At 35.7% G+C, this 13,726-nt stretch overlaps 2 protein-coding genes and 1 pseudogene across 2 annotated transcripts in view; 2 read left to right on the top strand and 1 right to left on the bottom strand.

Moving 5' to 3' along the window:
- The window catches only part of PRKAR1B (protein kinase cAMP-dependent type I regulatory subunit beta), a 716,155-nt gene that overhangs the window by 321,752 nt on the left and 380,677 nt on the right, over nt 1-13,726 (bottom strand). The gene's annotated exons all lie outside the window — the stretch shown is intronic.
- Nucleotides 1-13,726, top strand: part of DNAAF5 (dynein axonemal assembly factor 5) — a 71,707-nt gene that overhangs the window by 33,728 nt on the left and 24,253 nt on the right. Inside the window, exons 6-8 of the mRNA XM_069084867.1 lie at nt 1,926-2,138; nt 7,226-7,369; nt 12,787-12,955. Coding sequence (XP_068940968.1) covers nt 1,926-2,138; nt 7,226-7,369; nt 12,787-12,955 — 526 coding nt within the window. The remainder of the gene's footprint in view (nt 1-1,925; nt 2,139-7,225; nt 7,370-12,786; nt 12,956-13,726) is intronic.
- LOC138158715 (large ribosomal subunit protein uL1 pseudogene) lies at nt 864-1,625 on the top strand (annotated as a pseudogene).

Here is a 13,726-nt window from a genome sequence, read left to right as displayed (position 1 = left end):
TCTGCAAAGAAAACAGAGCTCTTCCTTTTTTTTTTTTTTTTGAGGGCAGTTGGGGTTAAGTAACTTACCCAAGGTTACACGGCTAGTTTTGTGTGTGTGTGTGTGTGTGTGTGTTAAGCGTTTGAGACCGGAACCAAACTCAGGTCCTCCTGACTCCAGGGCCGGCACTTTACTCACTGAGCCACCTAGCCGCCCACTCTTCCTTCTTTTTTGTTGGTAGGATAGTTAACTTTCTCTAAGATTATGGTTTTTTTTGCCTCCATTTTCTTTTCTCCTATAAAAATCTGATAGGTGATCACCCATCTTCTGAATTATTTATTCTGTGTGAAAATTTTTATTTCTTCTCTGGTATAATTATCTGCTTTTTAGCTGAAGAGTATTGGTCTCATTTATTCTCTCTAGACCAACTGTTTAATTTCTTTTCTAAAGGACTGAGAATGCTTTTGGTGTTTGATAAAGAATAGATCTTAAATAGACCTTAGCTGTTGTGTTATGCAACTTTCTTTTCCACTTGGAAAGGGGTTCCATCAGCAGCGTTTTCCGCTAGTTGAAAGAATAGGAATATGAAGCAAGTGAATTGAGACCTCCCAAATGGCATAGCAGGAAACTACTACGAGACTAATTTTTGGTTATTATTTTTTAATCTCAGTTATGCTTACCCAGGGGCCATGTGTTTCATCATCCTACTGAAGGTTTTATTTGGAATTCTAATTCAAAAGCTGTCTTGACAGTGGTATGAAGATAGAATAAAAATTGGGTGATTACAATTATGAATAAGATGTTTCTAGTCATTCTCATATCACTTTGAAGGTTGAAGGAAAGAAGAAGAGAAACAAATATTAAATCTAGAAAATATAGTTTAGGTTTATACTACCCTAAAAAATATATCCTTCTCTTTTCCCGGCTTGTGACCAGTGAGCAGCCATGAGCAGCAAAGTCTCACGTGACACGCTTTATGAAGCTGTGCGGGAGGTCCTGCATGGAACCCAGCGCAAAAAAAGAAAGTTTTTGGAAACTGTGGAGCTGCAGATCAGTCTGAAGAACTATGATCCCCAAAAGGATAAACGTTTCTCTGGCACCGTCAGGCTCAAATCCACACCCCGACCTAAATTTTCTATGTGTGTACTGGGAGACCAGCAGCATTGAGATGAAGCCAAGGCTGTAGAAATCCCCCACATGGATATCGAGGCCCTGAAGAAGTTGAATAAGAACAACAAATTGGTCAAGAAACTGGCTAAAAAGTATGATGCCTTTTTGGCCTCTGAGTCTTTGATCAAGCAAATTCCTCGAATCCTGGGCCCTGGTCTGAACAAAGCCGGCAAGTTTCCATCTCTGCTCACCCACAATGAGAATATGGTGGCGAAGGTTGATGAGGTTAAATCTACTATCAAGTTCCAGATGAAGAAGGTGCTGTGTCTAGCGGTGGCTGTTGGCCATGTGAAGATGACAGACGATGAGCTTGTCTACAACATCCATTTGGCTGTCAATTTCTTGGTTTCTCTGCTGAAGAAAAACTGGCAAAATGTGAGGGCATTGTATATCAAGAGCACCATGGGCAAACCCCAGCGGCTGTATTAAATCAACATGGTGTTAATAAATGGCGGGAGCTGCTAATGAAAAAAAAATATATCCTTTACTGCTATGAATTAGACTTTTTTCATAAAAATTATCTGATCTTTGAGGAAAAACTTATTTGTCTTATGAGCTTTATAGTTATGTGCCAAAAAGATTTTTGCATTTATGATTATCAATACCTGATGAGTGGAAACAGCTACAAGCTAATTGCTGAAACATTTCAGATGTGCAGAATTTAAGCGGACTGAACTCAGTCTAGAACAGGAAAGGAAAACCCTTGGATAAGTTGTTTACTCTTTGTGTTTTCAGAATAATCCTTTTAATTTTCACATATTTGGTTTCTCTTACAGTGTATAAAATCAGCAGAATTGGTTGGAACATTTGTCAACCCTGAGGTATTTCTGAAGTTAATCTTGCCAGCACTGAAAAAATCACTTCGTCCATCGTGTCTTATGGTCCTGGCTGCAGTTACTAGAGGCTGTTCAAGACAATCCCTTAAACCTCATCTAAATAACATTGCCAGCTACCTGTCACAGACACAGATTTGCCAAGGATCTGAAGATGTAAGAATATGTACAAAATGGTGGGAAATGGGAAAATGTCAGAGTTAAGCATTTGGTGGTATTGCTATATATTTTGACAATATCTAAATATGATTATTGGAATATTTTAGCATTGACACTGGCTCTATGTCAGGCCATGACTTCTCTCTGGCATTAGTGACCCATTGGCATCAGGGTGCTTTTTCACCAGAGGCAGTGTGGTGGCTTAGAAAGAATAACAGATTTGGAGTCAGGTCTAAAACTTGTGGTTTGGACAAGTATTGTGCAGTGATCATAGACAGATCACTTTACTTCTCTAAAACTCATTTTCTGTATCTATTAAAGGGGTTCTTGTACCACCTATCTTACCAAATTGTTGTGGAGAAAACTTTTTTAAAAAATATAAAATATTATAAAAATCTTAGTTACCCTTATTGATATATTGAAAGTTTCATGACTTTATCAGTATAAAATCTATCCTAATTTTATGCTGCTTTCTTCAGTATAAAATCTAAACCTCTCTCTCCCATAAGAATCAAGTGAAAGAAGCCTGAATTTGAAATCAGAGAATATGGCTTTGACTCCTGACTCAGCTGCTATCTCTTTTTATGGGCATTATTTTTCACATCCCTACGCTTTATCAATGAAGTAAGGGGGTTTGAACTAAATGACTTATGAGGTTCCTTCTGCCTAGAAATATTTGTGATTCAAATTGAAGACTTGTCTACATAGTATGAATTGCTATATCCAAAAAGCTCTTCAACTAGTAGTCAGCTTTCTGGTGAGAAGCCTCTTCACACATAGCTAGCCTTCAAATGAGAGTTCATAACCGACTTGGTAGGACTTTCCAGACACTGTTCTTTTTTTTTTTTTTTAAAGCAATCAGGGTTAAGTAACTTGCTCAAGGTTACACAGCCAGTTGTTTCTGGGTGTGGTGTCAAGTATCTGAGCCCAGATTTGATCCCCAGGTTATCCTGACACTGGAGCCAGTACTCTTACTCACTGAGCCCCCTGGCTGCCCCTAAGCAATTGGGGTTAAGTAACTTGTTCAAGGTTACACGGCCAGGTGTTTCTGGGTGGGTGCTAAGTGTCTGAGCCTGGATTCGATCCCCAGGTCATCCCTGGTGCTCTTACTCACTGAGCCACCTGGCCGCCCCTAGATACTGTGTTCTGCTGACATATCCTGCAAAACCTGAGGATCAATCTATATTTCTACAGTGAAGCATTGTAAAGGTGATTCATGATTTATTATTAACATGTTAATTAAATATTTATTAAGTACCTTCTTATGTTTAAGTTACTGGGATCCAGAGGTAAAAACGAGACAGTCTCTACCTTCAAGGAGCAACTCCTTTATCTCCACAACATCTGTATGAAAATGTTAAGAACCTACTTCTGTATTCACATTCTACAGATGAAGAAAGTTATATCCCTAAAATCTGAGCACACTCAAAATTACATAGACAGCACCATAGCCATAGGTAACTTCCAGTTTGAACCACTATTGTAAGATTAGGTAACAAATCTTTGCCTGTACCTAGTCACTCCACATTGTATTTAATGTAAATTAACCAATTAACTACCACTTTTGGATTTTTTCGTTATCCAAATTAACATGCCACGTGTTTAAAATGAGCAAGCCTGACAAATTAGCCAGTTATTAAAAAATATGTATTTAGTTATTGTGAATCTGCTTGATTTTAAATTTTATTGTTGGAACAGTTGTTTTTTATTGCTGGAACAGTTTAGGTTATAGGTAATTCTTAGTTGCTTTCAGTTGGAAAAATTCCTTTGTTTTTGTTAAAGTATGATACACTTAATACCTAAAAAATCTATGCATAGGATCAGTTTTATGATATGCCTTGGCCTTGTCAATTGAGAGAATGACTTGCCAGCTTTTCCGCTATACGTTAAGACTATGCTATATAAATTTGACATTTGTGCCTGATTAGAAATCTAGTGTTTTTTTGAGACTTTGTTGACATACTACTGGATAAAAAGTAGTCATTAAATAATGCAAGGTAACCATTTCTTACCGACTTTGTTATTATGTAATTGCCATCAAATCTTTTAACCCGTCTCATTTTCTGAAATACTAACACTGGAGTACATTTTAATGATTTTTGTTAAACATGAAAAGAATCTGTTTCAGCCATGTAATGCTATAGCATGAATCATTAATTTCTAATCTTTTCTCAGACAGCTTGTCCTGAACATAGTCTAAAGTGCTCAGGTAGATCATATGATCTTGCTTTGCTATTGTTTGTGGATTGTCTTTTCGTTTGTTTTTAATCCTTTGATTCTCTTGTCTACCTTTAAGAACTGCAAATTCTTGCCCTTTCTGAAATATTCTGGAAGTATACAATTTATAAATGTCATAGGTGTCAAAAATAATGCCTTGCATTAAAAACTTTTTATCAGGAAAAATATACTTTTTATATCATGTTGTCCCCCCCAAATTTAATCAGAAATTATAATCTTCACGGTCAGAGAACATGTTAAGTTGGCTCTTTAGAACTTTAATTTCATCACTTAATTAAGGAAATTTGTTTTTGACACTCAGATACTCTCAAGGAATATTGAGGAGACAGGATCTCTAGATATGGATATAAATTTATAATTCATTTAAAGCAAAACTTAGTATTTTGCATGGGAAAAAGAAGACTGTTCAAATGCCCTGTGATAGCTTGGTCCAAAGCAGTTCTGTTTCAAAGCTAGACCAAAGGCCCAAGCATTTTGTAATGAGATTTTTTTTTTAAAAGGAGATCAGTGCTACCAGAAAGCTAATTTATTTCATGTAAGTGAAGAAAAGTGCTTTATAGAAAACTGAAAAAAGAAGTTCACATATAAAAAAACAAAAACCTTAGTAATTGATAGAGGTACATTTTAAATGGAGGGCCCAGTCAAAGATCTTCTTTATTGTTGGCTATAAGTTTAAGTTTTGGTAAAAGGCACTTTCCCGGGGGTCTCAAGCCAAGTCCTGCACCTGGGGCTTAGCTGAAAGAAAGGAACTTGATCCTTTTCTTTGAAATATGTTTGTTTAGGGACAGGTAAGTGAAATACGGAAATTGTATGATAACATAAACATTTATTCCAGTTTAACTAAAGGAAAACAATAGTTTTTGTTATCTCCTTTGTACTCAGACTCTGAGTATACAAGTCTTATACAATTTCAGATATCTCACTTAATACACAAATATTCTTGCTGTGATTTTTTTCAAGATATTGAAAATTCACTGATTAAAACTTTATTATTACAGCTTGGAAAAACTAGAATTTTATTAAAAATATATCATTACTTTCACCCAAAAGATGTTTTTTGATCTATTCATTTTCAAATGATGATGTTTACCTATGGAAACCTCATGTATATTTGTGTTTATATATATTATAATAGGTTGTAGTGCCAATGCAATATTTACCGCACCCACAATCACGATAAAGACCATGACTGTAAGTATCACATGATATTCGATCACAAAATATATCAAACTCTCCAGATAGAGGATAGAACTAAAGCATTTATTTAGACACCAGAAAACTGAATCCCCAAACCAATAAGCCAATTCCATCATAGTACCAAAGATATTCAGAAGCCATAATAACACTGAGAGCCACAGCATCCTTCAGCCTTCCCACAAACCAATACAAAACCAATATTTACTCACAAACCTCTCCATCTCCTTAATGAGTGACTTCTCTCCCCCATCTCACTAGCTCTGACCAGCTTCCTGTGGGCTCTGCTCCACCCTTTAACAAATTCCCTCCATGTGATCACATTCAGCCTATCAGGGGGCAGTTTACTTTCAAAGCACAGGAGGTCTTCAAACTCTCCCCTAGGTCTATTAAGAGACAGGGAAGATCTTCAAATTCCCATTCTCATTACATAGGCATAAAGTATGTATATTTCATAAGCCCTTAAATTTATACATGTAACTACACAATGTAACTAAAGCTAATAGTGGCATTTACTTTTTTGAAAACTGGATTTATTTCCTCTTAATTTACAATTTGATAGCCATTCAAGTAAACCAAACAGTTTTTCTTATGTCAGGACCTGAAAAGCATTATTGTGAGATAAAAGAAAATCAGGCAAAATATTTGTGGGCAAATAATAATTCAAATAAAAAGGGGAAAATAAAGCTTAAAATAGAGAAAAAAGCATGGGCATATTTTTCTAGTAATCCCAGATCCAAACCTGCAACCAGCCTCAAAGTTTCTTATTCCACCACAGTTCTGCTTTGTGGGTTAAGGTTGATGTTCCATCCAGATTCTGGCCATGTCACTGTATACAGCATTAATTTGATGTGTGCTGTCAGTATTGATTTATTACTGTTTAATGCATCATGCTTTCATGGAGAGAAATGGGCAAAGCAAATGATTTTTTGCCCTACTGGATTTTTTAATTTAATTACCACGATTATTATAGTTACTTTGAAGGTGGACAAGCGACATATATATAGAGTTAAGAATGTCAAATATGGAGTTAAGAAGACCTAAGTCTGAATCCTGCTTCAGACACTTACTAGCCATGTGACTTCCAGCAAACATACCTTCTGTCAGCCTCAGTTTCCTTTTCTGGGTATATTATAGCACCTACATCATAGCATTGTTGGGAGGATCAAATCAAATGAGATCATACATATTTAAAGCATTTTTTGAACCTTAAAGCTTTATGTACACAGCAATTGTTGATATTTTTAGAATAGAATTCTAGAGCAAGCTCCTGTTATCTATTCTCATTTTATGGAGGAAAATACTGGCTCTTAATAAACTTTCATAATTTACCCAAAGCTAAAAACCTATTTAGTGAAAAGCTGAAACTTCGAATCCAGATATCCCAAAATCCTGGTCCAGCAGTTTTTTTCCCACTACTCTCTGCTGTCCTTCATTCAACCAATAGCATTTGTGGAGCCACTGTGATAATAATAAAGCCAGGATCTTAAGTTGGAAAGGGATGTTATCAACTGATATTAATTATGTACTTCCCTCATTTTACTGATGAGGAATCAGAGAAGATAATGACTCCCACCTTATCATATGACCTAAACTACACTGTCATGTACGATTTTAAATGCCTAATTTTATTGCTGACACTCTTTTTACAGAGCCATTATATGGAGCAGTTGCTTTGTTGCGTACAAGCGTTACTCCAGGTGGGTCAGGAAGATTGTGAAGAATCAAGTTTGCAGCTCATGGAAGTTTTGGTGACAGTCATGGCTGTCTCAGGTGCCGCAGGCCTTCACGAAAAGGTGAGTTTAATTGAGAACTCCCTTCATTGCCTCTTGACAAGATGAAGCTTACTACTAGAAAGATCATTATTTCTCCAAATGAAATGGAACTCTCTTCTATAAATCTTTCCTGATACTGAGTTTCAAGCCTCAGGCACACATGACTCAAACTGACTAGCAAATATTAAAGAATTTAGAACATTTGGAATGAGTCACTCACGATGTGGCCTTAGGGCATACATAGAATTTTATATAGCGTCCAACTGCCAATTTATTTTAGTATCTAAGAGTGAAGACAAAATTAAATTGCAGTCTTAATTTTGGAGTCTTTTGCAAAAAAGAAAAGCTGCTGTAAACTTTATTCTGTACATTTAAGTTTTCATTAAAAAAAGAAAAAGTACTTACATTTAGACTGAATGTCTAGAGAAGAAAAATGATACTATTATTTCCCCATTCAATTGTGACCCAGTTTTGCAAAATTATTTTTTCTCCATTGCTTATGTGTGTGCACAGATACATATAGACACACACATAGATTCACACTAACCTCTGAACTTCCTCTAGACATTGAGTTCTATCAGAATCAAAAGGATTTACTGAAATGAGGTGTCATTTTCCCTGTTTTAATCATATGCTATTTTCACACTGAAAAGCATGTTTTTCCCTATTGTTTTTCTCTATTTCCTGACTGACCTTAGGCAATTTTTCTTTGAAATCTCATTTTTCTGCTATGCGGATGAGAAAGTGAGACCTTAGTGAGAATTTATAAGACCCTTCTTGCCCCACTTGAAACTTTGTATTTTAGGAATCTCATTGCATTCTCTCACCTGTTTGGTGCCTGTTTAAACTTTGTTTCATTTCTGTTTTTACAAACAACCTTCCTAAAGGGCATATGTCTTAGGAGACAGGTTGTCACTGATAGGGCCATAAATACTGGCAAACGATAGACTCTAGAAATACATGATGCCTAGAAGCAACAGAGGAGGAAGTTGAACAGCCATCAAATTAAGAAGCAGGTTTTGAAAAACAGACTGGGTGAGGCCACCAAGGAGTTACCACAAGGGTGACTTGAATACTTCCTAATATTTTTAAACCCTGAGGAAAAGGTACAAGTTAAAAGGAGACCTGCTTTATCAATTGGACATCTTTAATGCATTGCCCCCAGCTTTAGAAACTGACTGAAGTCCTTTTTAGTTTAGAGTCCAGGAGGAGGTGAAAGAGCCAAATAAAGAAAAAAATCACTTTGGTGAATCTGTTGTTTAATGTTACTCAGATGAAAAATTTTTTAAATATGGTCTTCCCTCTCTCTTTAAATGTCTGAATTCTTGATGGGCTGTTTGGTTTGAAGATTTTTTGGTGGTGGGAAGAAGAGAGGTTTGTGGCCACATACTTAAAAATGACAATTCTTGTAGTTCTGTGTTCCAAATTCTGAGTGAAAATGCTGCATAAAACAATACCATCCCACAAAACATTTTGGATTTGTGTAAAATTGCTTTTTTCTTGAATCTTTTTTTTATTCTTAATTGAAGCAACAAGCAAAGCATTTCCATACTTGTAGCAGAATACAAAAATTGGATTCTCTATGAAACTGAATCTACATTCATACCACTTGCTTTTTCAAAAGTATATAACACATTTTATGCATTTAGGCAGCTAGGTGGTGCTGTGGATAGAGCACCAGGTCTGAAGTCAGGAAGACCTGTGTTCAAATCTGGCCTCAGACACTTACTAGCCGTGTGACCCTGGACAAGTCACTTAACCATGTTTGCCTTGGTTTCTTCATCTATAAAATAAGCTGGAGAAGGAAATGGCAAACTACTCCAGTACCTTTATCAAGAAAACCCAAATAGGATCTTGTTTGTTTGTCTTTTTTTGGAGGGGGGAAGGCAGGTCAGTTGGGATGTTGGAATTAAGTGACATGCCCAAGGTCACATAGCTAGTAAGTGTTGTCTGAGGTCGAACTTGAACTCAGATCCTCCTGACTCCAGGGCAGGTGCTGTAGTCACTGCACCACCTAGCTGCCCCGCCAAATAGGATCTTGAAAAGTCAGACACAACTGAAACTACTAAACAAATACATTGTTTTCGAAACTGTTCTACTTGTCTGTTTCCTCCTGAACTTCTTTCTGTTCTTTTCTGTGCATATTAAAAAATGTATCAGTGGCCCTCTTTTGGCATCCATATTGTTAGTCTATCCCTCTTCCCTACTCTCCAATTAACCAAGGAAAAGAAAGAATGAATAAAAATCTCTTGTAACAAATAAGCGTAGTCAGGGAAACCAGATGCACACAGTAGCCATGCCCCAAAAGGGATATATCCTTCTGTTCCTTGCGTCTATCACCTCTTTGTCAGAAGTAAGTAGCATGCTTCGTTGTGGGTCCTCTGAAGTCATGGTCGATCATTGCCTTCATCAGAGTTCTTGAGTTGCTCAAGAAATTTAACTTTACAATGTCACTGTCCTTGTGTATATTCTGCTTCTGCTCTTTTCATTCTGTGTCATTTTATACACTACCCAGGATTCTCCGGAATTGTCTTTCATAATTTCTTTGTAATATTCCTTTATATTCATATACCGCAGTTTGTTCAGCCATTCCCCAGTGGTCTAAGAGGCAGTCTAAAGTACACGCTTAGATTTTAATTCTCTCCTACCCCCTTTAATCTCCCCTTCAGGATTGGGAAGTTGGTTTTCCTTGTGACCATTCCCTCCCCAGTATTATACTTCTTCTTAATCCACCTTCTTCCCTATCTTTGCTTATTTCTCTGTTTAGTGTGATGTATTTCTAGACCAAGCTATTTGTGTGAATTTGTGTGTGTTCAACTGCCTTTTGTCCCTTTCAGATAAAGATGGTCATCTGATGCCTGCTTTCCCCACCCTTTCTTTCATATTTATATCCTCTTTTCACATGTCCAGTTATGAGAAACACCAAGTTCCATTCCTTTTACCTTTATCTCTACTACCATCTGTTCATTTTCCCCATCAAAAGAGAACCATTCTACCACCCAGGACCTCCAATTTTCTTATTTAATTCCCTCAGGACCCTTCAAAGACATGAAGGTTCTGAAGGGAAATATATTTCTACTTTCCCTTTAAGAATATTAGCACTAGCTCATTATATAGTTCTTTCCAGTTGCTCAAATAAATTTACCATTCTAGGATTCTCTTGTGTTTATATTCCAAAATTCCTACTCAGGTTTGTTCTTCTCATCAGAAATACTTGAAAGTCCTCTAGTCCATTAAAAAATCCATTTTTTTTTCTCCTATTGGATTTTATTCAGCCTTAAGGAGTGAGTTATTTTTGGTTGTTTTAAGCCGGTATCTTTTTCCTTTTGGAATATTGCATTCCAAGATTTTTCATTTATAGTAAAAACTGCCAGGGCTTATGTGATCCTGCATGTAGTGACTTGGCACTTGAACTGCTTCTTTCTGGATGTTTGCAGTCGTTTTTCTTTGATATAGAAGCTTTGTGTTTGGCTTGGTATTCCTGGAACTGTTCCTGTTGGGGAGTAATTGGTGGATTCTTCCCATCTTCATTTTGCCCTCTGGTTCAATAGATCCAGGCAGTTTTTGTTTATTACTTATAACATCTTTTTTTCTTATAACTTTCCAGGGAGTTCAGTGATTTTTAAATGATCTCTTTTTGACCTGCTACTCTTTAGGTCAATTGTTTTTGATACTCATTTCCTTCTATTTTTTCCTATCTTTTAATTTTCTTCTAATACTTGTTGCTGTCTCTTGAAGTCAATGATTTTTATTTGGTCTGTTCTAGTTTTCAGGGAGTTATTTCATAGGTAAGGTTTACCACCTTCTCTTCTAAGCTATTTATTCTCCTTCCTATTCTTTCCTCCAGAGATTATTTCATTTTTACCTCTTAATTTCTTTTAGGTATTCATGTAGTTCTTGTGGAAAATCCACTTTTTTCTTTTGATTCTGTGCTTGCAGTTGTTGTGGAGTTGCTATTGCTATTGCTTAACTTGAACTTCTAAAGCCCACATCCTGGGTTTTCTGACCACCCTAGGGTTTTCTCAGGGGTTCATTCCACTCTTGCAGTCTACTTATTTCTCATCTCTTTTCAAGTTGTCACTTGACTTGTGGGAGGGATCCCTTTTCTTCCATTACTGGACTTCTAGCTGACTTTTTGTGCAGTTCTCAGGTGGAAGAAATCAGTTATTGTGGTTTCTTAATGGATTTCTCGATCATTTTTTGGTCTGATGAGGACTTCATGATTTTGCTGTCATGTATGTGTGGGAGCTGGGTTGTCTGCATCCTCTTCAGATAGTCATATTGGCCAAAATCCTGATCTCTTTAGAACTGTAATAATCTAAGATGGACAAATAATCATTTTAAAATGTTAATATTGAGAGTGATTATTCATTTTTAAAATAAATTTTGGTTCTTTTCTCTTGTTTTTTTTCATGACCTAAATTTCCCTATGTATTCATCCCTCTATCCCCTATCCTGGAAAGCCATCCCATATAACAAAACATTTTCTTTTTTTTTTTTTTAAGAGTGGGAGGTAGTGGGGGGAGAGGAATAAGAAAAGAAAAAAATCAGCAGAACCAGTCAGTACATCAGAAAAATTATGCCTTCTTCTACACCCGTCGACCTCCCATCTCTGCAAAGGAGTGGGGAGAAGGTATCTTCTCCTATCTCTTCTTTGGAGTAAAACTTGTTCTTTGTAATTTTGCCACTTATATTTTTAGCTTTTTTGTGGTGGTTCTTCCCGTTTGTATTGTTGTAGTCATTGTGTGTATTGTTTCCGTGGCTCTGCTTGCTTCATTGCATCAGTTCATACAAGTCTTTCCTTGCTTCTTCAGTCATCATATTTATTGTTTCTTTTGCTGTTGTTTCTTACAGTACAGCAGTATTTTACTACATGTGTGTACAAAAATCTAATGATAGATTAGATCTATATATCTAATAGATAGATTGCAATACATATTGCAATAGAATCCACATTCAGTGGACAAGTTTGTTTCCAGTTCTTTGCTATCACAAAAAATGTTACTATAAATATTTTGATATATATGAGGCCTTTCTGTCAATGACACCATTGGAGTATGTGCCTAATAGAGTATGATTATTCCTAAGAAGTTACATGGTATAGTAAATAGGGCACAAGATTTAGTGTCAGAAGGACCTGCCTCAGACATTTCAGAGCTGTGCTGTGTGATCCTGATCAAATCAGTTAACTTTTCTGGGCTTCAGTTTCCACATTTGTTAAATGAAGGAGTTAGACTTGATGGCCTCTGAGGGCCCTTCCACCTCTGAATCTATGATCATACAATCTTTTGGTCTTACTAGTTTTTTTGTGTGAATATAATATGATATAATTTGTGTAAATGTAAATATACTCTTACATGTTTAATAAAGATATGACTACACTAGAATATTCCCTAATCTTAAAAACTGGGACTACTCCAAGCTTTTATGTTTAACAGGTTCAGGAGACAATGAACACATTAGCTCTGATACAGAAATGTGATGGGACCCTAGATCTCTATCAGCAGCATATGGATCAACTTATGGAATGGCTCACTTCATCACATCAGGATTGGAACTTCCATTCAGTTGAACTACTGCAGTTTGAAGTAGTTGTCACTCAGTCAGGTAAGTCCTCCTTCACCCCTCAGAATGGTTATTGTATGTAGGTAAGAATATAGGATGTCAAGAAATACTCTAAATTATTATCACTATTAAGGAAAGTTTTCCTGTTATATTTCATTTTTAGGCATGATTTATACTTTATTATAAAATTTTATTTTATATTATAAATTATAGTTATAAAATTATTATAAATATTATAAATACATTCATGTTGTATAATTATTATATTTATCTAGCCGTTTCATCTGATGGAAGTGTGTGATTTGTTCCTTTAAAAGTATTGGTTGTTTCATGCTAAAATTTTGTTCCTGTATTCTGAAAAAGATGAAGAATGTAATAAATTTAATGTACTTTTCTATCATGATATATGCCTTAGGTATATGTTCCTAATGTTAAACCTGGAGAATGTGATCATCTTTTACCTTTTTTCTTTATGTATTATCTTAAACATCTACATAACTTAGCATCCCCAACAAAATTGAATTTATCAGTCCACTAAATTTTGTATGTAAGTAGGTAGTTGTAGGATTGTTTTTCTGTTTCCCTAACTAGCTATTCTGTTATAATCCAGCTCTGAAATTTTAGAAACATTTCCCAGAAATATATGATATTTTTATGGTGTTTTCATTGCATATTTAAATTAAACACTCCAAAATTTAGAATTCTCTAATGTCGTCAAATAACCTGCACATAATTTTTCTGCATGTCTCATATATATATATATATGTATATGTGTATATGTATATATATATATATATATATATATATATATAT

The sequence above is a fragment of the Petaurus breviceps genome, unplaced genomic scaffold (genome assembly GCF_028583685.1).
Source record: "Petaurus breviceps papuanus isolate PSGF00001 unplaced genomic scaffold, PetGlider_PUasm1.0 175, whole genome shotgun sequence".
In the NCBI taxonomy this organism is placed as follows: Eukaryota; Metazoa; Chordata; class Mammalia; order Diprotodontia; family Petauridae; genus Petaurus; species Petaurus breviceps.
This window is presented reverse-complemented; position numbering and strand designations above follow the sequence as displayed.